At 46.6% G+C, this 24,098-nt stretch overlaps 1 protein-coding gene across 7 annotated transcripts in view; it reads left to right on the plus strand.

Annotated features, from left to right (window-relative positions):
- Piezo2 (piezo type mechanosensitive ion channel component 2) overlaps positions 1–24,098 on the plus strand; it is a 373,285-nt gene that overhangs the window by 345,705 nt on the left and 3,482 nt on the right. For 6 of the 7 annotated variants that reach the window (XM_087895998.1, XM_087896002.1, XM_087896000.1 and 3 more), the window contains 14 exons: positions 385–792; positions 1,433–1,691; positions 3,839–4,021; positions 6,550–6,802; positions 7,992–8,124; positions 9,191–9,338; positions 9,438–9,652; positions 10,681–10,839; positions 12,729–12,876; positions 17,277–17,465; positions 18,058–18,150; positions 19,622–19,794; positions 21,248–21,376; positions 22,921–23,000. In XM_087895998.1, the coding sequence (XP_087752124.1) occupies positions 385–792; positions 1,433–1,691; positions 3,839–4,021; positions 6,550–6,802; positions 7,992–8,124; positions 9,191–9,338; positions 9,438–9,652; positions 10,681–10,839; positions 12,729–12,876; positions 17,277–17,465; positions 18,058–18,150; positions 19,622–19,794; positions 21,248–21,376; positions 22,921–23,000 (2,570 nt within the window). Of the gene's footprint in view, positions 1–384; positions 793–1,432; positions 1,692–3,838; positions 4,022–6,549; positions 6,803–7,991; positions 8,125–9,190; positions 9,339–9,437; positions 9,653–10,680; positions 10,840–12,728; positions 12,877–17,276; positions 17,466–18,057; positions 18,151–19,621; positions 19,795–21,247; positions 21,378–22,920; positions 23,001–24,098 lie in introns of those variants that run through there. The other variant, XM_087896005.1, reaches the window with a different exon arrangement.

Raw genomic sequence — 24,098 nt, forward strand, 5'->3', positions numbered from 1 at the left:
GGTAGGTATGCTCTGCTAAACGTGTGCTGATTTGGAAATGAACCTGGAGCTCATGGCTGTGGATACTGATCCTATTTTGAACACTTCTATGCATAGACGGGGTTGCTCCTTGCAAGGCGTGTCACTTGCTGTGGTTTGAACAGGATGCAATGCTCACTGTCCACTCTCGCATCTGGAAGGCTACTGCTTGCAGTTTCCGCAGAGCGGGAGTGCATTTCTGGAAGGAACAGAGCAGATGGGATGCACAGAAGGGGGTGTTTCCCTTCCTCACATGCTTGAGGTTTTTACTTGGGAGCTCTGAGGCAATGTCATAAGGAGTGGGACAGGTTCCACGCTGGTACAAATGCTAAGACGAACCCTCTCGCCCATCTTCTCTCCTGACAGTGAGCCCACACAGTGCACCATGCTGTATTCACGCCAAGGGACTACAGAAACCATTGAGGAGGTGGAGGCTGAAGCTGAGGAGGAGGTGGTAGAGGGTCTGGAGTCTGAGCTCCATGATGCAGAAGACAAGGAGTATGTGGCAGAGTATGAGGCAGGGGTAGAGGAGGTCAGCCTCACACCGGACGAGGAGTTGCCTCAGTTCTCCACAGACGATGGGGACGTGGAGGCCCCGCCCTCCTACAGCAAGGCTGTCAGCTTTGAGCATCTGTCCTTTGCCTCTCAAGATGACTCCGGGACCAAGAACCACATGGTGGTCAGCCCTGATGACAGCCGTACAGACAAGCTGGAGTCAAGTATCTTACCGCCCCTGACTCACGAGCTGACAGCCAGTGAGCTGTTGATGAACAAGTAAGAGAAGGAACCATAGAAGGAACCATCACACACATGTGTACCTAAGTCACGTATGCACAAAGCCCTAGACATAGAAGGCAAACATACAATCCTGGGACAATACCGTGACTGAGTGACTGACTCAGCCAAAAGTATCCAGTGACATCTGTGTTCATACCTGTTTCTAAAAGGTCTCAGACAGGTTGAGAATCCCTAATTTGAAAACCAAAGATGCTCTGAAATCCAAAAGAGCTCAAAAAGCATCCACATAGTACAGGAGATAGATGAATTTGTGCCATTAATCTTTGTGCATACATCAAACCATTGGAAAACATTATATAAAATGACCATCAGTCCCTATGAATATGGTATATATAAGGCATAGGTTAACTGCATGTCGAAACTTGATTTCAATATCCAAGAATTTTTCATTATGTAATTTAGTAGTCCAAGATATGAAGGCCCTCAATATCTCAGACACTTCCCAAGTGCTTTAGACAAAGGTGGATCAGCCTGTATGAGGTTGTTTATTTTTATTATCAGATGAACATACACAGAGGAGGCATGTGTCGACGCACAACACAAGAGAGCATCATAAATGCAAGTCATTGATTTGGAGCAGGCGCAGACAAGGGTCCAATTGTGCTTATTTTAACAGGATGTTCCGCGATGATGAGCTGGAAGAATCCGAGAAATTCTACGTGGACCAGCCGCGGTTCCTGCTGCTTTTCTACGCCATGTACAACACCCTGGTCGCCCGCTCAGAAATGGTGTGCTACTTCGTGATCATCCTCAACCACATGATCTCTGCGTCCATCATCACCCTCCTGCTGCCCATCCTGATCTTCCTCTGGGCCATGCTGTCTGTCCCCAGGCCCAGCCGCCGTTTCTGGATGATGGCCATCGTCTACACTGAGGTAGGCCGCTCTGCTGCATGGCCTACTTAGGCTAGCGATCGTTATCCTCAATTTCATACACCTGTTCAGGCCTCACACCTTACACAGGGTAGGTTCCGGTGTCGTTCCCGATTAAAACACACAAGGAGACCGCTAAAGTGGGATTCAGTAATTGGCCAAAGGTTGCGAAATTGCCAGAGACGGCTTTGGAAGCCTACCTGTGAGCCCTGTGACATTAACCAATGTCACTACTGCCGCTGTAGCCGTCTTTGGCCAAATCGAGTGGAGTGGCCTGAATCGGTGAGTAGCCAAAGCATAGACTCGGAATTAAACTCACAGCAAAGCACCTTGAGTGCGGTCTGATGGAGCACCGCATGTTTTCCATCTTTAAACCTGGAGTCGCTTTCCCTGCATCCCAGCACAAAGCCTTGAAAATCTAAATGGCAGGAGGACACGCTGGGGATGGGGAGCCCCTGCTTGAGCAGACCTAGGGCCTTGTTTGCCATCTTTGCTGTGAAGTACAGAAGACTGCCAAGTCTCCTACGAACTGTGCCCTGTGGTGGGGAGGTGAGACTCACAGGGTGTGTGCCCAGGCTTCTTCAGTTGAAGACAAAGGGACTCCCTGACTCAGAAGGAAAGTTCACTTTGAAGACCATTGTGATTAATGCTTATAGTGCAGTGCTCGTGAAAGATGCACCATTTTAATCTGGAACTACCGCGGGTTTATAAGAAATCATTGTAGCAAATGATCTCAAAACTATGTGGATTAAGTATTGATAGTATGTATGACATATCTTTGATTTAGGAGAGAGAGAGAGAGAGAGAGAGAGAGAGAGAGAGAGAGAGAGAGAGAGATCCACGGATAAGTGCATGTCTATTTCTCTACTTGACCTGTCCCTCACAGTCTTGCCAAAATGATCACTCCTAGATATCACTTCCATTACATCCCTCTAGGACATAGATGACTCTCCTAAGGGAGAGGGTGCAATATCGCAGCACCCAGCCTCACTGTGTGGGAGAGTTCCCTAGCACCTTGTTCTTAAATACATGGTTTTCATGTTAAATAATATTCTCGCTTTTATCTCAGTCTGCAGCTACAAGAGGAGTTTTTGTGCAAGCCAGTAGATTAGCAGAACCGCCAGTGGAATAAAGACTTTCTATTGGCTATAAAAAATAACCTCTGTGGTGTGTGTGTGTGTGTGTGTGTGTGTGTGTGTGTGTGTGTATGTGTTATTGCTTAAGTTGGGTTTTTAATTTTCTCTCTCAGAGTAAATTAAGTGAGAAATCCGGTTGGCATTCCTTCCTTGTATAATTTGAGCTGTGCTCAGAAACACAAGAGCTATGCTACACATGATGAAACAAGTAGGGAGCAAATCCTCCTTGTTTCCATGGTTCGGAGATGACTGTGGAAGGCGATATGGTGGGAGAAAGCAAATGCTATGTGTATCGGCCCTTCCCGGTGTGGAGCCTGAGGGGAGCTTGCCTAGCACACACAAGCTCTGGTTCTGTCCTCAGCACCAGATAAACCAGGTGTGGCGGCCTACGCCCATAATCACAGCACTCTGAGATTCACTGCAAAATAAATTCAGCGTCTTTTTGGAGTTTAGGGGCTAAAATTCTGCCTCTAAACACAGGCGAAAGAAAAGAAAAAGGGAAATGATGTCTACCTACACCACAGCAGGCCAGGCTTCAGTCCTCTCCACACCAAAATAAACAAAACCCCACTAGCTCCCCACAAGTGCATGGTATTTCAGCAAAATTCACAAGCTAAAGCCTTGTATAACATATAAATGTATTCATATTCAAGTTTGCCCTGACTTCCTTATTTGAATAGCTGGATAATTGAATGCATAATTAAGTCGACATAAAAATGACCCCTTCAAAAACAGAAAATGATCAGTCGTTCAGGAGGCAGCAGGAGTAATTCAATGGCTTTGCTTCACTACAGGTGATGCTTTCAATAAACAGTGTTGCTCTTATTCTGCAGAAGAGAAACGTACTACCGACACTTTCAACCCAATCGCTTTAAGGTCATCATATATAGTAGTCATGCACCGCTAAAACTGTGCAGCAGGCGTGTTCTCTTAATTCTTACTCCACTCTTTCTCAGGCATTGCTAGTCCTAGAAGGAAGGAATGACTTCTTTTATTTCTATCATCCATACGTAGGTGGCGATCGTAGTAAAATATTTCTTCCAGTTCGGCTTCTTTCCTTGGAATAAGGACTTGGAATTGAACAAGGACAAGCCCTACTTTCCCCCAAACATCATAGGAGTGGAGAAGAAAGAGGGCTATGTTCTCTACGACCTCATTCAGCTGCTGGCTCTGTTCTTCCACCGCTCCATTCTGAAGGTACCTAAGTGTTAACAGTTCGCTACCGCCATGTTGGTCAGTTCTGTCTGCAACAGTACTGAAGATCCTGAGCACTGGATCGTTGTTGGCAGTGGGGATGATAGCAGGGTTGAGCATTTACCAGCATTTGCAGAGCATCGCTTGAAGGAGATGCAGAGATTCCGAGCACTGGGATCGTTGTTGGCAGTGGGACCAGTGTCAGGGTTGAGCATTTACCAGCATTTGCAGAGCATCACTTGAAGGAGATGCAGAGATCCTGAGTACTGGGATCATTGTTGGCAGTGGGGCCAATGGCAGGGTTGAGCATTTACCAGCATTTGCAGAGCATCACTTGGAGGAGACGCAGTATCATTTCAGCACTAGTCTGAGTCAGAGCATCTGAGAACACTCAGAGACAACACCTTGTCTCTCTTCCCCACTTCAAGCCCTGCCCATCTTCTAGTGATACTGCCTTCACCAGCCAGTCTCTTATCATGAAGAAGAGACTTCCCAGGGCAAGCTGTGGACTACTGTGCCTATAAAATCTCACCATTGAGGAAGCTGTTGGCCCCGTGGCCTGAGGAAGATCTCTGCAGGGCAACAAATCCAAGGCACACTCACTCTTACCCTTTTCTTTTAGGTACATACATCCCTTGCACACGCGCATGCATACACATACACACACACACACATGTATTGTGTGTATACATATATATAATATACATGTGTGTGTGTACATAATATATGAATGTGTATGTATGTATATGTATATATTCCCTTTTATTAAACATATATTTTTCTCATACAATATAATCAGAAAGCAGTTTTCCACCCTCTACCCCTTCCCGTTATTCCCCACCTACTCTCCCATTATGTCCACTTCCTTCCTATCTCTCATTAGAAAAGGGCAGACTTCTAAGAGAGAACAATAAAACAAAACGAAATAAAATGTAAGAGTCAATGAAAAGCATCACATTGAAGTTAGACAAGGCAAGCCAACAGAAAAATAAAAGAGCCTCAAGTGAAGGCACAAGAATCAGAGACTGGTTCACCCCCACACTCAGAAGTCCAGTAAAAGACTAAACTGAAGGCCATAATCTGCAGCAGTGCAGACCTATGTAGGTGCTATGATTGTTGCTTCAGTCTCTGTGAGCTCATATGCACCTTGCTCAGTTATTTAGAGGGTCTGGTCACCCCAGTGTCCTCTTCCTCCCCTGTTTCCCCCACTCCTTCTAACTCCTTTTCTGCAAATTCCCTGGACTCGAAGAGGAGGGATTTGGTGGAGATATCTCATTGACCTGTGCGTTCCAAGGTCTTCCTCGAGCTCAGGAAGTCTCTGCTTCTGTTTTTGTTCCCGTCACTGCCTTTCTTTCCGCAGCTGTGTGTGTTTTACTTCTCACGCACTACAAGTTGCAGACAAACAGTCTATTAGCAGAAGCGGGCCAATCCGCCATAACTATAGAAATAACTCTACAGTGTCCATTTCAGAGCTGCCTTGCTTGTCAAAGTCTGGCTTTTTTTCTATTTCTGCCCTGCTCCCTTTTCCAAAATAATTTAAATCTATAATTCATTTAATCAAATCATGCCTCTATCAGTCCTTATCAGATCCTGTTTAGAATAAAGTTTGGAGCTTTGCTTTTCTGTTTGTTTTTGTTTTCATTTTTTAATGTGTCCTGGGCCTAGCTCAGCATCCAGACCTGGCCTAGAACTCCCTATGTAGCCCAGGCTGTTATCAAAGTTGTGATCCTCCTGCCTCAGCCTCCTGAATTATAGGGTGACAGGCATGGACTGCTAGGCTCGGCGTTTTTGATGCCTTAACGATGACTCACAGACCCAGGCTTGAGGACTACGTGTACAAGCAGAGCATCTGGGACTCAGGGGAGAAGCCCCCTGGAGTTTTTCACACACAAGTGGAGTCACACTACATACAGCCGATGTGTGGTCCCAACAGGCTCTCCCTCCAGCAAGACCATGAGTTTCTCAGACCCCAGATCTGTACATTCTTGCCTTTAGCAGCTCTTCTTCCCATTTTCTTACAGCAGAGATCAGGATCTCCAGTAGATGCCAGAGTCCTTGCCCTACACCTGGTCATCAAATTTCGCATAGAAATTTTGCAGTTTTGCTCTGAGTCTTGAGTAAGCTAAGGCTCACCCCCACCATGCGGGCTGGGAAGCAGACAGAATCATTCTACAGAGTAGAGATGTGGGATGCTAAGATTGGGCTCACCTGTGGATAAGAAGTGGGCCGAGGCTATTTCTAGTGAGCACTCTAATAAGTTCTAGAAGGTTCTAACACATCAAGAAGCTGTCATTTCATCCTTACCTATCTATCCTAACTACACCTACCTTGTCTTAGTTAATTACACAAACGCTTTTCAACAACCATCTCCACTCTCCTAGGACACTCACACAGTTCTGCACAAGCTTCCTTAGACACGCCTCCCTTGGATTTCCGTTTTCAAGGGGCTGAACGTTAGAATCGACCCTATAAGAAAGCCAGTTGGCCCACCTGAGACGCTAGCCTCAGCTGTCGCCTTCTCTGCTTCTCAGTGTCACGGCTTATGGGACGAGGACGACATCGTTGACAGTGGCACGGACAAGGAGGAGTCTGATGACGAGCTGTCCCTTGATCACGGCAGAAGAGGCTCCTCGGATTCACTCAAGTCCATCAACCTGGCTGCTTCGGTGGAGTCTGTGCATGTGACCTTCCCAGAGCAGCCAGGGGCCATCCGGAGAAAACGTTCCTGCAGCAGCACCCAGATCTCCCCACAATCCAGCTTCTCTTCAAACAGGTCCAAAAGAGGTATTCACTACATGGCCTTTAGGCTGAAATAAGCCCCAGGCAGTCTTATTTCTCCGGTGTCTCTGCATCTGGGAAGGGGAGCGGTTGGCTGCTATGGGTTAAAGATACTGTAATATGGAGGAACATTCTCTGGCATTAGACAGACCCAAGTTCAGGTCCTGTTTCAGTTCTGTAGCTTCCTCCATTGTTCAAGGTGTGCGAGCCCCTCCAGGGCCCAGGGTTTCGGGTAATAGAGGAGGCAGCCAGCACACAGGCTAATGTGCAGCAGTGTAAGGCCCGTGATAATTCATTCACCATATATGAAACCTCTGCTGGGTGGGATATAAATCATAACAGATTTTGAAAATGGATTTAGATTTTACCAACGGAGATTTGGGAGAGGGATGCTGGGGACTGAACCCAGGATCTCTCACATTTGTATACTAGGCAAATGCACTACCACTGGGCTCTAGCCCTACCCGTTTCTGTCTTACTAGTTTTTATCCTGAGCTATGTCTCCCTTCATTTCACAGGCTGGCTTTGCACATAGCATAGGTGGGCCTTGAACTTCCAAATCCTCCAGCTTCAACCTCCCAAATAGCTCTGATTGCAAGCATGCGCCACAAGGATCAGCTTCAGCTGGGGACTTTTAACAAAGATTTATGATTATTTCCTAAGCTAGTTTTTAATTTCTTACTAAACATTGAGTGTGATACAGAAGTTGCTATTTGGAAATAATTGGGCCTTTGTAGTTATGGGCTCATGTCTGATGCTTCTCCAGGTCTCAGACATTTGTCTTAAGAACCTGCCTTTGAGGCAGACACTGGGTGATCAAGTATATTGGTTTTCTAGTTGGAGCAATCAGAATATGAGAATAAGTCTGAGTCACGCACCCCCATCTGGAAAAACTGAGACCTAGAACACTAGTGAGCACAAGTAAAGTTATTCCCCTCTGTGTTTCTTCCTGAACAAATGCTACAGAACCATGCAGAGGAGACCCACTGGGTATGAACCCGCGGATCTATCGCAGCCCCGGGTCAGCATAGGAGTCTGCTCCTCGAACACTCAGTAGTCAGTCTTAAAGCCTTCCGTGCCCTACATCCTCTGGATCATGTGAAAGCCAGGGCCCTACACCCCAACTGAGTTCTGTTGACAGATCCACTGTTAACCCTCAAGCCTCTGACCTCTCTCCTTTTCCTCCTCTTTCTAGGTAGCACAAGCACACGGAACAGTAGCCAGAGAGGAAGCAGTGTTTTGAGCATTAAACAGAAAAGCAAAAGAGAACTTTACATGGAAAAGCTTCAAGAGCATTTCATCAAGGCAAAGGCATTTACCATAAAGAAGTGAGTGGGCAGAAACACAGGGGCTGTGCGCTCTGACTGGAGCTGGGGAGCTGGTACCAATGACTCCCTAGAAACCAGAGGTGAAGAGGGGAGAAGGCGTTTGTTGCAACAGCAGACAGTGACCCATGGCTACAGTGCTTTAGAAACCATCTCTTGGTGAATGCCTACATCAAGGGTTCACTTTATAAGCTTTCAGGCGTTGCTTCTGAAAGCCCAGCCAGGCAGGGAGGAGCGTGAGGTTCACATCGGATGGGAGTCATAATGCCCTCTTTCTTCCAATAATGGGGCTGGGTGGCATTGGGCCAGGCTCCTTATTCATCATCCTGCAGTCGGTCCCTGGCCTTCTTCACAGGTCCCTCTGCCTTGCTGGTGATTCGACAAGGCAGTGCCCAAGCACAAGCAGGGAGAAAGACACAACAGGACTGGGATTGTAATGTGACACAAGCCCTAATGCAGACAGGCTCAGACCTGGAGAGCCTGCAGTCACAGTAAAGCTATGCGGCTTGAAGGACAATAGAGAGACAGAGACATGCTTGCACAGTGGTAATGGCAAAGAAAAGAAATAAAAGCCAAGAACAGCAGGGAGAAGCCACAATGGACATAAGACTCCGAATCAGAAGAGACAGGAGACATCCGATATATGCTCAGATATGGAACTCCAGGGCTCAGTGCCCTCTAGGCTCCTTCACTTTCTCCTCCTCTGGCCTCAGTCACAGTCTCACCCCAAGTTTTATATAAGCTTAGGGTGAAACAGAGAGAATTCTGCAACACAGGCTCATGTAGAATGAATCACCAGACCCAGACAGCCACATGCCTTCTGCCTGGCTTTTAGGGCTTTATGCAATTCTGTTCGGCTTCAAGTAAGGGAAGAGTCATGGCACCCTCCAGGTCATGCCTGCATTGGCAGTAAACTCCTCTGTGCTCCCTGAGCAGGGGTCTCTCCAAGGGTCTCTGCCTCGGCTTGTAGTAGAAGGTGGGGCCTGGATAGGAAGGAGCAGGAGAGTGGAGATGGAGCAGGGTCAGCCATTTTTCCATGCTACCCCTGTGAAACGGCCCTGTCTTGCAGAACTCTGCAGATATACGTACCCATTCGGCAGTTTTTCTACGACCTCATCCACCCGGACTACAGTGCTGTGACTGACGTGTATGTGCTGATGTTCCTGGCCGACACTGTGGACTTCATCATCATCGTCTTTGGCTTCTGGGCCTTTGGGGTAGGTTGGGCCAAGGGTCTGCCCTCATCGGCTGACTAGGAGGGAAGATTTCCATCTTGGGAAGTGCCACTCAGGCTGAACCTGTTCTTTCCTCCACAGAAACACTCGGCGGCTGCAGATATTACCTCTTCTCTCTCAGAAGACCAGGTCCCCGGGCCATTCCTGGTGATGGTTCTTATTCAGTTTGGGACCATGGTGGTGGACCGTGCGCTCTACCTCAGGAAGACTGTGCTGGGCAAGGTCATTTTCCAGGTCATTCTCGTGTTTGGGATCCACTTCTGGATGTTCTTCATCTTACCCAGTGTGACGGAGAGGTAAGGTCTCCCCCACAGAGATCCGCCAGGACAGTGAAAGGCAAAGATCTCAGCGAAGTTCGGTTCAAACGCAGAGTAGGAGTTGGTTCATCCTCCTCAGTGCCTCAACTGTGTTTCATCCATGTTTGCAGAAACAAAGGTTTCAGAAATAAGAGGAGTGACAGCCTCAGATCCAGGGCAGACCAAAGAGCTTTGAGCTGTGTTTGTCTCTACCATCTAGGCAATGTCAAGAGGAGCAGAGTCAAAAGGAAAGGTGCCTCCGTCAAAAGGAAAGAGGACATGAGACAGTGTCGTATGGGAAACAGGGTTATTCAACTGGTTCAAAGACATAACAGGAGATGATAAGGGGAAAGTGATATCAGACACATGGATGATAATGGGACCCAAAAAGCCCATGTAGGGGACCAGGTAGACCCATTACGAAATGATGTTGTTTCTGTCAGGACTGTTGCTAATGGTTAAAATAGACTAAGAACTGGCATGAGTGAATTTATAAAGGGTAGATACTACTGAGCAAGTTGAGGTGCACAGTAATCCCAGCATTCAGGAGGCTGGAACAGTCAGAAGTTCGAGGCCAGCCTGGGCGATACAGCAAGACTATTTCAAGACTAAGGCAACCTGAAGTTTACTAGGGGTGGGGCTTGAAGGTGGCTACTGGTTTTCCCCTAACACCTAGAATGGGATATAGATCTAAAAGTCCTCAGTAAGCTGAGTTCTAGTACCTCAAATTCTCTTCCACTTCTCCCATCTCTCCCACACCCAGAGTTCCCCCTTTTCTCCTATATGGCCTTTGAAATCTGTACTTCCACCTCAAATGAGTCTTGTAGCCCAGTTATTAATTAGGGTGTGAACAACTCAATCAATAAATAAAAGAAAAACAAAGCAGATTACTATAAACAGAAGATGTCCGCTCCACTCTCTTAGATTATACTGGCAGAGGGGAAATTTATTTGTTTTTACTCTAAACTGTTGCTTTCTGTATGGGAAAAGCATCCTATTGCTTTATCTTCCATAATTTTATCTTTTAGGAAATTCAGCCAGAACCTGGTGGCTCAGCTTTGGTACTTCGTGAAGTGTGTGTACTTTGGGTTGTCGGCCTATCAGATCCGCTGTGGCTACCCAACGCGCGTGCTCGGAAACTTCCTCACCAAGAGCTACAATTATGTCAACCTCTTTTTGTTTCAAGGGTGAGGGCACCGCCTTGTCTCTCAGTGGTGGAGTGGAAGCAGTGTGGGGGGGATTGCGTTTCTTCCACCAGGAGGGAGGAGAGAAAGAAAGCAGGGGTGTAAGGCACCCAGAAACTCTTGCAGTGTGAGCCCCACACAAGGTCCTGCTTTAGGCACCTTTTCACACTTAATCACCAAAGTCCTGCCCGGAAGTTGCCCGAGAACCATCCACACTGCATTATTTTCACTTTAGTAACTTCCCTAGTTAGCATGATAATGTTTGGGAATAAAATGTCTTCCCAAAGCTCAAGGGTCTTTGAAGGAGAGGACATCAGGAAGATTGTAAGAGCGGGGGGGGGGGGGGGGTGAATGGGGGCCTAGGAGAGTGGGGGAGGTGGCTACAACAAAATAGTGTTTTCTGGACACAGCAAGGCGGTCACACCATTGAATTTACAACGATTGTGACGGTTGTGACGGTTGTGACCATCTGCATAAGATCAGTTACTCAAGACAAACTCTCATCTTGGAACGAGGATGTGGTCACACTAGCTAAAATGCTATTGGCATTGCTATTAGCCATGGGAGACTGGGACTCAGTTTCCCTCAAGGGCGTGGGTCCTGGCAAGCTACGCATGCTCCAGCAGATGTTCCTAAACATGTGCTCATATAGAGTGCACTAAGTGGGCTCTGTGGGTTAAACAATCAAACAGAGCACACGGAGTTGGGTGGGAAGGCGATGAGAGAGATAGGGAAGGGATTTCAGGGGAGGAAATGAGAGGTGGATTATATGCATGTGTGAAATTCTCAAGCAGTGAAGTCTCAAGCAAGTGGAGTGGAGTAGACACAGAGAATTCCAAAGTATTAATACAATTCTGGACATAGTAAAATAGAATGGCTGGGACCAGCACCTTTCCAGAACACCCTGGAGTTCTTTGTGTGCTGTGAGTTCATGCATGAAGAAGCCCGAGTGCCATCATGCTGCCTGTTTCTGGTAGTTCATCAAGCAAGCTTCATTCCACGTGTTCTTCCATATGATGATTTCCGTGATAGCATACCCTTGCATTCCCCCAAAAGTTACACCATGTCTCAAGAGAGAAGGTGGCTGTAGGCACAGCTGGCCCCTCCATGGCACTAGTTCTGATCTCTGGCGATAGGTCAGAAGTGGTTTTGGGTGCATCCTGATGTTGTGATCAACCATGTGTTCTACCCTAGGCCTGGGCCGGCTGTGTCTCCCAGGTGCTGGTTTACTATTTAATCTGTAGAGCTGAAGCAGGTAGCTCAGGGCAGGGGTTTTGAATGGTAACAACACTGCTGTAGGGGATCCTAGACCCCGCCTGCTTCCCAAGCCTGGCAGAGAAAAATCTCTGTCATTCAAGGAGCTTGGAATATTCCTCCATGCCTGCTGGAGCTCAGGGTAGCCCACTCCCCAGTACAGCTGAAGGCAGTGAGCCTCTTTAACCTAGGCAAGCCACTGATCATGAGTCTTCTCTCTGGCTCCAGTGACAGTCCCTGGTCCCTCTGCCTCCCCCATTCGCTCGCATCTTTATCAGATGTAGACTCTTTCCTGACTCATCCTATCAGCAAAGCTATAACAACTCAAACAACCCTCTGCCCATTGATTCTTATAGTACAAACACATGTGAAAAACAAAACAGAATCAACTTTTAATATGAAATCCCAGTCGGTTACAACCATCAGAGAAAATAGGGATGAAAAATATCAATCCGTATATTCAATTTATACTGCGAAGCAGTTGTACTCCCGGGTGGATTTTACTGTGAGGATTGCCTTGAGAGCTTTTCTTAACTCATCACCTTCTAAACAAATTTCTTCCGCGTGAACTTCTGAGGTGAGCTAAACAACGGAGCCGTCCTCCAAATGTCCGCATGACTACACGTGGTTCCCTGCAGGTTCCGCCTGGTCCCGTTCCTGACTGAGCTGAGGGCTGTGATGGACTGGGTGTGGACAGACACGACCTTGAGTCTCTCCAGCTGGATTTGTGTGGAGGACATTTACGCGCACATCTTCATCTTAAAGTGCTGGCGAGAGTCGGAAAAGGTAAAGAGCCCATGACAGTGCCTCGTTCCTGCCAGCCGCTCGCGAGCGCCGGTCGGTTACAAGGTTAATGCGAATGCTGCGTGTTTGCAGCCAAATGGATCGAGGTGGGGGCATGAAACCTGCCATGAGCGAAAAATACAGCATTGATTTCCAACCCACTGGGGTTGTAGGCTTTAAATTCACTTCTGCTATTGTCAGCAACAGCATCCAGATGTTTCTTCTTTTGGCCATTGTATCGTAATTGATCTAAAAGAAGGGATGTGCTGCCACATGACCCAGTCACCCTTGAATGCTCACTGGGAAGCCCAGTGCAGAGAAACTAGGGTTGGTTGGGCAATGTGGATTCATGCTCGCCATGTGCTCTCCTCTGGAGGAGGGATGGGTACTTTAACCTCCCTGGTAAAGGAAATGATCTCTAAAAATGTTCTTAGAGTAGGTAGCTATTAAGTTTAAGCATAGTTTAGCCTTACTGGATAGTCTGAAAGCTTGTCGTGTAGAACCAGAGTATCTTATATCATGGTAACAGAAACACACAACCAACATTAGCCAAGGAGTGGAAAATGTCTTCCTGTCTTACCTCTGAGATATTGTCTTTCAAAGCATCTCTTCTGATGTGTGTAACGTCTACTGTGCGTTCCCAGCTCTCCCCAGCAAGCCAGCTCTACCGTCCATCAGGAGGCACATGCATTTATGACGTCTATGGAACTGAAGGAGCTGAGGCCTGCTAGAGATGAGGAGCTAGAGACGTGGCCCCACACTGCCGCTCAAGAATTCGCACTGAAAAGTTCCTCTGAATGTTTAGGGACCCCAGCTCGGGCCAAACCAGAATTTGTGACTTTGATGCTGAAAAGAATTTCAGGACTTTGGTCATGAAGCAGAGCTGGAGATTTTGTTAGAAGTATTCTAATATAGGTTCAAGCTTAAGAAACTAGACAGCACAGATGTGGGCTCCTCCAAAGAGAGATAAAGCAACCGATTGTCTCAGCATTGGTTTCGTATGCTCTTTTGGTGGTTCTCCAGTTGTATTTCAGAAGGCCACTGTGGATTTTTTTCTTCTGTTCTCCTTTTTGTTTACTGAGGTTGCGGGGTGTCCCTGACACATCTGTGGTGGGATTACACTCTGCTAAACTACAACTGGAATCCCCTAAAATTGGTAGGATGGTACAGAGGCATGGACCATGTTCTTTCCCTGGAAATAGGGTTTAACAATGAGATTCCCAGGAAATTGCAGGCTCGTGGCTTGGAGGGACTGATAGATTCCCCGGGACTGGAGTTACCAATGCTTGTGAGTCACCTTGTGGGTACTGGGAATCGAACCTGGGTCCTCTAGAAGAGCAGCCAGACCACTGGGCCATCTTGCGGCCTCCTGTCCTTATATTTAAAGAGCACAGAAACTGGAATGCTGCCTTAGTCTATTCTTTTGTTATTGCTGTAACAAACATCTGGAACGAGGCAATTTATAAAGAAAAAAGATTTATTTTTGACTCCTGGCCCTACACGGCAGCATCTGTTTGGCTTCCTGCCTCTCTATGCATGGTGAGAAACCAAAGAAAGAGCCAAGAAAGTGTGGTAAAGAAAAGGGGACAGCCTCTCATGATAACAAGGCCATTCCTCAAGAAAAGTTGGGTTCATTCATGAAGACACCTTGTTTGGCCCAAATGCCTTGCAAGGTCCCACAACTTCTCAATACTGCATAGAGAATGTCCCATTCATTGGTCCTCTGAGGACAAACTACACGCCACCGGAAGAAAAAACATGAGCATCAAAGGACACAGGGTGATAACGAGGGTAACAAAGACCCTAGAGATGGCCACATATGAGAACCCTAGAAAGAATCAAGAATCTCTTGGCTCACTAGCAAAACATAAGAGGAAGCAGAAATAACAGCTATTTTCAACACTGACTATTTTAGAAAACCATGCAAAACTAGGTTAATTTGTGAGACATAAACCAACAAAAAGACAAGTAGACAAAAGCTCCAATAAATGTCAATGAAAAATAAGACATTTCCCAGGATCAATGCTACTCCATGACAGAGTGGGCTACCTTACAAGTTGGTTGCCAGGAAACATCCAAGTACATACACACTTAAGACCCGAGGGTAATGTTTACTGTATGGAGACACTAAGTCTACTTCCATATGTTAGATTGCTGATACTATAACTAAACTCCTAAGACAAATCAACTCATAAGGAAGAAAGGTTTATTTGTGGTTCACAATTCTGGAGATAAGGGTGTTTTCACAGACCCCACAAACCTCCCACACTATTAAATCATTTCTATAGCACTCATGATGCCCAACAGCATGCGAACGCTCAACAAATGGAGATCAGGCTGCATTCTTGAGTGAGTTAGAACAACAAAAAGAAGAGTTCCCACAATACCCCTCTAGCATATGTCATCTGACCTTGGCTGGATCCACAGTCATGGGGCCTATAGGGAGAGAGGATGGTGGCCTTCCCTTATCCTCAGAAAAGCCCCAGGTTCCCCTCCAGATGGCCTCACATTCCTGGGAAGCCTGGGGAGCTGAGGCTGAGAGGATTCTCTTTGTTGTATCTGCCACATTCCCTTTCTATGGCAGCCCAAATGCCAGAGCACGGGTAAGCCAAAGTGGCTGGAACAACATGTAACGAAGGACCGTAAACGGGAGAATGACAATATGGGGCCTTTGTCTTCAGTCTGCTGTGAACACTTGCTGAGCACCGCTGGTGAGGCCCAGAGTCACGACAGCATGCAAAGCCCCAAAGCACAGGTCGTGCGGTCCAGGAAATACATGTGTGAATATCTTGTCTCACAGTAGCACACATGTAATAAACAGGTGCTTGCTGGAAGGCAGCTTCTGGGGAAACAAAGTCACCAGGAGGTAGGGAAGCTTCGCCGAGCGAGTTAGTGGAAAACATGAGTTGACTTGGGGTGGGCGGAGCTTCTACCTTTCTGTTTGCTCCTAAGTCCGCTGCCCCAATCCCTGTCTCCTCTCCTCTGCTCTCACAGGGATGTTTGCCGGATACTTTTAAGACCTTACTGAGTTTCTTTACTCTCTAAAAACTCCTGTTCACTTCTCCTGGTCTTCACAACCTCAAAGGTCGAATTTGGCATTTTTTTCTTACAGGCCTTCCCTAGCTCCAGATTTGGTTCACATCTTTCCCCGGGGCCTTCCCAACTCTCTGCATAGCCTATCCAGTACTTAACACATTGAGACCCAAGTCCCTCATTCCAGTTCTCTGTCGGAAGCTCAGTGATAGAATCATTCTAGGGCACTCTGTGATAGGATCATTCTAGGGCACTCTGTGAAGCAAGAACAGCTTCCTGAAAGGCAAAGGTTTGCCATGAACTTAAGATGTGAACGGCCAACTTTGCACTCATCCCCAAGTGGCCACTTCCCAGCATGCTCTGGGAAGCTAATCAAACTTATAACAAGAACAGCACTGTGGTTTTCCCATCTTCCAACAATAAAACACGGAGCTACCGAGAGACGAATGGGGAAGTAGCCTGGGACAAACATCTGGCAGCCCCTTTGATAGGTCTTCTCTGTAGTCTGTCAAGGATTGCATATGGGGTAAATTGGGAGTCTGGTTCACCGTGTAGAGGGCCACCTCTAGTAACAGACTTCTTGTTGGCAAAGTTCCCAGGTGGTCAGGACATCGTATAGAGAGACAAGGAAAACACAAGAGACCCAGCTGCTCTGGCATTCATAGCAGAACAACTCTCAAGATAGCCAATTACTACAGTCTCTCCAGATGGGTTCGATGGGTTCATTCAAGACTCTAATCATCTTAATGCTCATTATGGTGATCACAACTCAACCTGAGTATCAGAAGGATCAATCCAAACCCCAACTACAGCATCAGCTAACCTGGAAAGTACCTGGGAAAGGGAGAAAGGCTGCACGCAGGAGTAACATGCAAGACACTCACATACCTCAGACACTAACTTCTCAGGCAAAGCCAGCTCCTCCCACTCACCCCCCACAGTTGGGGAAACTTAGAGTCTGCAGTGTGGCCTGCAGAGGTGACACAGCCCGCGACTGTGCTGGCTCTTGTTCCTGTTCCTACCACATGAATTCCTCCTTTCCTCTCACCAGCCATGTCCAGCACTCAGAGGGGCTTTGTCCCTCACTGGCCACAGGAGGGCCACGCTGGCCAGGCAGAGCTTAAGAAGCAGAACAACATGGTCTTTGAGAACGTGCACTGTGCATTGAGTTTAACGGGTGCCTCTTGGACTTTGGTACAGCTTCATCCTTCGATTCCAAGGCTGGGATAGTCTCTGCCCCGTGTAGAGAGGAATCAGGACTAAGTCTGTATTCCCCAGGGCAGTGAGGGAAGCACTCACCCTTGTCTGACCCTGCCTCCTCCCTCTTCTCTCAGGCACCTGCTGAACCTTTCTAAATCCTTGTGTTGCAGAGATACCCCCAGCCCCGGGGCCAGAAGAAGAAGAAAGCGGTGAAGTACGGCATGGGCGGCATGATCATCGTCCTGCTCATCTGTATTGTGTGGTTCCCGCTGCTCTTCATGTCTTTGATCAAATCCGTCGCGGGGGTTATTAACCAGCCCTTGGATGTGTCGGTCACAATCACCCTGGGAGGGTATCAGGTAAGCTAGCTTCCCCCATGTTTTGGATCCCCTCCTAATGCAGTATTCGTTCATGGGAGCCCTGACTAAGGCGCGTAGTGATAGTTCTCAACGCCAGTTTTGTTTTGTTGCTTTTTCAGGACAGGATTTCTCTGTGTAGCCCTGACTGCCCTGGAACTGACTCTGTAGTCCAGGCTGGCCTCAAATTCACAGAGATCCTCCTGTCTCTGCCTCCCAAGTGCTGGGATTAAAGGCGTGTGCCACCACTCCCTGGTTGATGCCAGGGTTTTATCTGAATGCTCTCTGATCAGAAGACACATGGCATATGAAAGAAAGTGCATGTAGTTGGTGACAGGGAAGCTGTGCTGCCGCTGAGGATGTGCAAGGGCTTGGGTGTGAGCCCTAGCACAGCAAACAGTAAAATAGCAACAACAGTAATAATAATAACAACGGTTCATTGGTTTTGAGTATAGAATTAATCCGTGTGAAAAGAGATCTCTGAGGCCAACTGCCTTCGGGGGTCAGTAGTTCATACCAAGGAAATGTTTTCACTTTAACCCAAAAGCGGGGAAGTTCCAGCGTCTCCTGCTGACTATGTACCTTTGTTTTGCAGCCTATCTTCACAATGAGTGCCCAGCAAAGCCAGCTGAAGGTTATGGACAATGCAAAGTATAAAACATTCCTAAAGTCTTTCGCCACCAACACCGTAAGTAAATGTGTGCAGAACTCAAGGAAGACCACCTCCATGTGGGCTCTCTTGGGGTGTCAGGCAGCCGGATAGCATTGCTGTGCCCCCTGGTGGTGAGATGATGAATTTTTCTAGGCTCCTCAGTTGCCTGTGGCACCCGACCTTGATAACATGACAAACATAAATGATAGCAAACGCGAGTTTAACTTGAAACATTTTAATAAAAGCTCAACAGGATTTTTCTCATTTAAACACATGCATATAATTTTTAAACTGGTGATATTGGTCTTTGATTGGCCTGCTTGCTCTGGGAACCTTGAATTAAGAAATTAATTCGAAATATGGGAAAGCAATTAGGTAGATGCTTGTTTAAGAACACATTGCTTTTGGTAGCAGAAACTGAAGTGATTTGAATGTTTAAGAAAAAGAACTGGCTCCAAAGCTATAGAGAAACCCTGTCTCGAAAAACAAAACAAAACAAAAAACTGGTTGGTTAAGGAAATCATACCAAATATATTACATGAGTCCAGCTGGCACTGGTTCCTCCAACAGTCATCCTGGAAGAAAAGGTCTGCACTTTTGATCATATTCACATTACATACTTTGTTATCTGAAAAGACGAGTTCCTAAGTAATTTCTCTTGTAATAAAAGTGTCTTTAAGAATCCTATTAGTTTTATGACAAGTTCTCAAATAAAATATAGACGGAAAAAGAATCAGACTATTATATTTTTAAATGTCAAGCCAAAAGACATGTGTCCCTTACTTGATAGTATGCTCATGGTGGGGATGGAGCTAACGTTGCTCATTTCTCTATCGTTTATTTTTCAATAAAATAATAACACGAGTTTCATCATAAAAAAGTTTCACAGGGGGCTGGAGAGATGACTCAGAGGTTAAGAGCATTCCCTGCTCTTCCAAAGGTCCTGAGTTCAATTCCCAGCAACCACATGGTGGCTCACAACCATCTATAATGGGGTCTGGTGCCCTCTTCTGGCATGCAGGCATACACACAGACAGAATATTATATACATAATAAATAAATAAATATTTTTTTAAAAGTTTCACAGACAATAGTTTCGAGTTACGGAAACAGATCAGGCAAACAGATGCTTCTATTTAAAATCATCGCCTAAAGTTCATAGCAGCAAAGCTAATCTCAAATGATTAGCATCCCTAAGGACAGGACCTGGGTGGATTGAATCCTGTCTCCTGTGAGGGGGGTCTGCTTCCTCAGTTCACGGATTTCTTGGCAATGGGGAAACATGATGTGGGTTATGAGGTGCTCCTTTCTGGGTGGATAGGAACGGTTGGGCATGTGACTGGAGCTTCCATGTTCCTGCTCTGGGAACCTAAAGCCTGGGCACTATGTAAACAGTCCTCCCTATGGAGACTTCTCCGTACAATCGGTTGGAAGAAAGATGAGTTGCTTCCTTCATGAGCATCGTGTGTAGAACCCATTCACAGCGTGTGTGTTTGTGTGTGTGCAGGGTGCTATGCAATTTCTGGAGAATTATGAAAAAGAAGACATAACGGTCGCAGAACTGGAAGGAAACTCAAATTCTTTGTGGACCATCAGCCCTCCCAGTAAGCAGAAAATGATACAGGAGCTCACCGACCCCAATAGTTTCTTCTCTGTTGTTTTTTCATGGAGTATTCAGAGGTAGTTACTGTGTTTCCATGCCTCCTTCCCTAACCCCACTCTTCCCTTAGGCTGGGGGAACAAACAGTAACTCCGCTTGACGCAATCTTTCCGTTCAACCAGTTGCCCTTTCTGCTAAAGCTCGCATTTCACTGAGGAAATATGGCTTTTCTAGGAACCAATGACCAGACTAAGAATGGCTTAGAACTTTATAAGTTAGGTTTTCTTTTTTTCTTTTCTAAGAGAGGCCACCAATGAAGTCTGTGAGCAAGACAGAAGAGAAGAGAAAGGAGGGAAAGAATGGGTTAGAAAATAAGTAGAGTCCCTGTGCTCAGTTAAGGTTGCCACAAAAAGTTGAAGTTTGGTCTGAGAAATAGAGAACTGTGTTTGCAGACTTGGGTCCCACCAGCATCCCTGCTCCACTGGAGAAGTCTTGGGAGGTCTGTTCTGTGGGTGTGAGTTTTGGGGATACATTAGGAGACCCAGAATCAGGAAAGCCAACCCTACCCCTATCCCACCAAAATCAAGCCTGAGCATTCGCCCGGACTTTGCCTTTGTTTGGAAAACCTAAGGATGTCTTACTAAAAGGTCCTGCATCTAGACATTCCACCCAGTGCTTTAGTCTTGGGCACTGGGGGACCTCAGCACAACAGAATATGGTCACTTAGTTTCCTTTGTCACAGTCTTGAGAACTGTGACAGAACCCCAGGAAGACCTCCAGCAGGCTCATTTGAAATCACAACTTGAACTTCCTGGCTTATAAGAAATCGTTGTAGCTCACACCTGTAAGTCTAGCATACAGAAGGCCGGAGGCAAGAGGATCACCGTGGGCAGCCCGAGCAACACAGCTAGCCTGAGCTACAGAGGGAAACCTTGTATAAAAAAGCTAAACAGCAAGATGAAGGGATCATGACCAGTTCTGAGGAAATCTTAGAATCTAAAGTGAACTCACAAGAAAACGGGAAAGCGCCCTTTCAAAGAGGTCGTTCAGTGTTTTCCATAACCTTATTTTCTCCTTAATGTCTCCTATCTCTCAATTTCCATTTGGACCAGTGGCCAAACACTTGGTTTCTATCCCTTGCTTTGAAGAGCCACCAAATCATAACAAAAGTAACTTCTGATTAAACACAGGGGCTGCTGGTTACCATGGAGACTGATGTCATTACTTTTGCATAAGAATATCTCTGAGATTCCCATGAGCTCATCATGACAGTTGCTGCTTGGCCAGCAGACTCTAATCCCTCTATTCTGCCTCATGGGGTTGAGGTCTCCCTCAATTTTATGAATTTGACTGCTTAAGAGAATGGAAATGGAGGTGGGGTAACCAGGACGGTTGGGATGGAAAAATCTGGGCTCACTGAAAACTTGGTGAGATACAACAGTGAGTCAAGGGTGCACGGGTCTCTCCTCCAGACTTTCGAGCAATCGCTAACCTTAAGCTTTTTCCTTTTTCTTCTTATTCCTTCCATCGCAGAAACATGACTCTGGGTGCCAAAGCAGAAATAGCAACCGATAAGCTTTCTTTCGCCCTGGCAAACGAAACACGAAATAATATAGCCAAAATGATCGCCGGCAACGACACAGAAAGCTCCAACACGCCCGTGTAAGTTGTGTAGCCCTGTGAACAGAGCTTGCGTCGAAATGTGGAGACTTCTGATGCAATCCAACTCGTTTGAGAATGCAAGTGACAGTTCTCAGTCCCAGGACTCTATCTCCAATTTGCTTGTCGTTATGTGTATGTCGTGAATGACAGTCGTGGTGGCTCCGGGGACATTCTCCATCCATGGTGAAGTGTTGTCCTGCTGTCCTTCCACCGTGAGGCACACTGTTCTCCCACTCTCAGTGGCCAATGCCTGCTACAAGGCAGCTCTCCCTCAGTCTTTAGATCCCATTCTCCACCCACTGGGGTGTCATTATGCTGATTTCCCCCCCCCCCCGTGTCGAAATTCCTCACATTCCCCTGCATCTACCTGTCCATCATAATACAAGCCAGTGCTTGCTTCATTTTGCTTCATTTCCCTGCTCCGAAGGTCACTCCCTGAAAGGGGTAGGACAAGGACTTCACTTAAATAATCCAGGCTTTCTGTCATCATGCCTCGCTCCTGAGCTAGGTACCATTCACCTTCAAAGCAAGAAAGCAGGATGGAGATGACTTCACAGATTGTCTCTAGTGTTGAAACCTTCCCTTCCCTGCCTCTGTCTTCCAACCTAGCAGTTCTGCCCTTACCTTTGAGTGACAAAACTTGTTCCTAACTGCCACAAATCATCAAAATCCAAGGCCAGACCCCTTCCTTTTATGACTCTTGTCCCAGAGCAGCTGAATATCGAACTGGCGGAATGGGTGGGAAGATTGAAAGACAGGAGACAACAGGAGAAAATTGGGGGAGGGAGAAACATGCCCCGTATGTGCTCTGTTTCCAACTTACATTAGGCAACTAGGAATGCGCAGAGGGAACAAGACCTATATTCCAAACCGACAGAATGGTCCACATGCCCACTGGCAGTTTTCCCAGCGTCTTATTCCAGGCTGCCGTGGCCTCATGTTGATGCACTGAATGGGAAGATTACTAGGACCTGGTCATTTGAATGCTTAGCTCCTCAACTTCACGAATCCCTGATGTTCCGGGGCGCTCATAGAGCATCAGTGCTTCACTATCCATCATTTCCAGAGGAGAGAACACTGAGTCAGGCAGCTCTGCTAAGACAAACAAAGCTTAGGGTCCAGGTCACGTGCTCTGCCCTCAGGCTCACTGCTCACCAGATACTCCTGTGTACTCTAGGTATTTTTTTAAAATACCAATAAATACATAAAGTCAGTAAAAAGCTCACTACTAAAGAAAACTGTTAAAATAACTTAGCCAGGAAAAATGTCTTTATTTTTGTTCAGTCACAAATGTAAGGAAGGCCAGCAGCTACTTTCAAACTATATGTATCATGAGCTACATGTATTTCTGGGTAGAACTGATTGACTCTCAGCTTTGGGGAGCTGTGGTTATAATAAGATCTTACAAATTAAGATGTCTCTATGTTATATTGTTGTATGAGTACTTTTATCATTGTTTTCTAAAAGGTCAAAATGGCAACAAAGACATCAGTCTTAGGTATGGAAAGAGCTAAAGTCCATCTCTTTATTTTCCTAATGTGCAGGACAATAGAAAGGATCTACCCGTACTATGTGAAGGCTCCCAGTGATTCAAACTCAAAGCCTATAAAGCAACTTCTATCTGGTAAGAATGAGAAGCCATTCCAGAACTGTGAAAATCTTGCCTGTACTCGGTTTTAGAAGTCTGCCTTTTGAACATTTAGCAATCTGCCTTCTAGGTCTCTTACCTTGTATTACCAGAGCCATAAAGCCTCTGCCTTCTCCAGCAAGGGGAACCATTGACACACCGGCAAGCCATGTCCTTCCCTTGCTTCTCCCTGACTGATCCGTACCCATGTTCTATGACTTAGCTTACTTGATTCTCTGAGCAACCAGATTGCTTATAGAGAATTGCCTCACGCTTTGGTAAACATGGTGGTTTCTCCCACTAAAAACAATAAAAAAAAAAAACAACATGAGATGTGCTTGATTGAGCCCCAGGGTCAGTACACACCAATTGTGTGTCTCAGTTATTGGATTTCTCCAGCACAGAAGTGATGGGAAAAGGCTGTTGTTTTGGGGGACAGCTATATGTCCCGTGATACTTCTGTCAACCACAGACTACATGCCTCTCTAACATTTTTGGATAGCTGCATGCACCACGGAACCTGGTTACCAGCAAACAAGTCAGGTCTGGGTTTATTATGCTGGCCCTGTGGCAACTTTCTACCAGGCTGTCTCCTGTCACTGAATAACCCTGTTTTACTTATAGAGAATTGTTTGACTTCATTTCCTGAAGCGGCTGATCTCTTTGATCATGGCAAGTGTAATGCAGGTGTCCAGCATGGGTCCTTTCGCCATCCTGGGTGAAGCACTCTGTGCCAGGCACCATGGGTACTGGCGACCTGGCTCCAGGATGCTCACTTTCAGCTAGAGAGCAGTTACAGCCTCCCATGGAGATGGCCCTAGTGAGGCGTGAGGACAAATGCAAGGCCACGTCCATCTCCGCATACTATTCTTCGCCAACAACAAATGGGCATGCTTTTATGAGTAGCTTCGACGTGCATGGGGAAATTTTCTTATTTCCTTGTAAAAGAGAGATAGCCGTAGAACTGCTTAGCCCAAGAAAGACAGATTCTCCTGAAAACACGGTGGGAGTTTTCAAGCTCTTCCCAGCCACTGTTTGAGCGGACGGCCTCCCCACTGGCTGCCAGAGCAGATTCAGTTCAGCCCAGTGGCCGCT

Source organism: Myodes glareolus, chromosome 13, assembly GCF_982192425.1.
Source record: "Myodes glareolus chromosome 13, mMyoGla1.1, whole genome shotgun sequence".
In the NCBI taxonomy this organism is placed as follows: Eukaryota; Metazoa; Chordata; class Mammalia; order Rodentia; family Cricetidae; genus Myodes; species Myodes glareolus.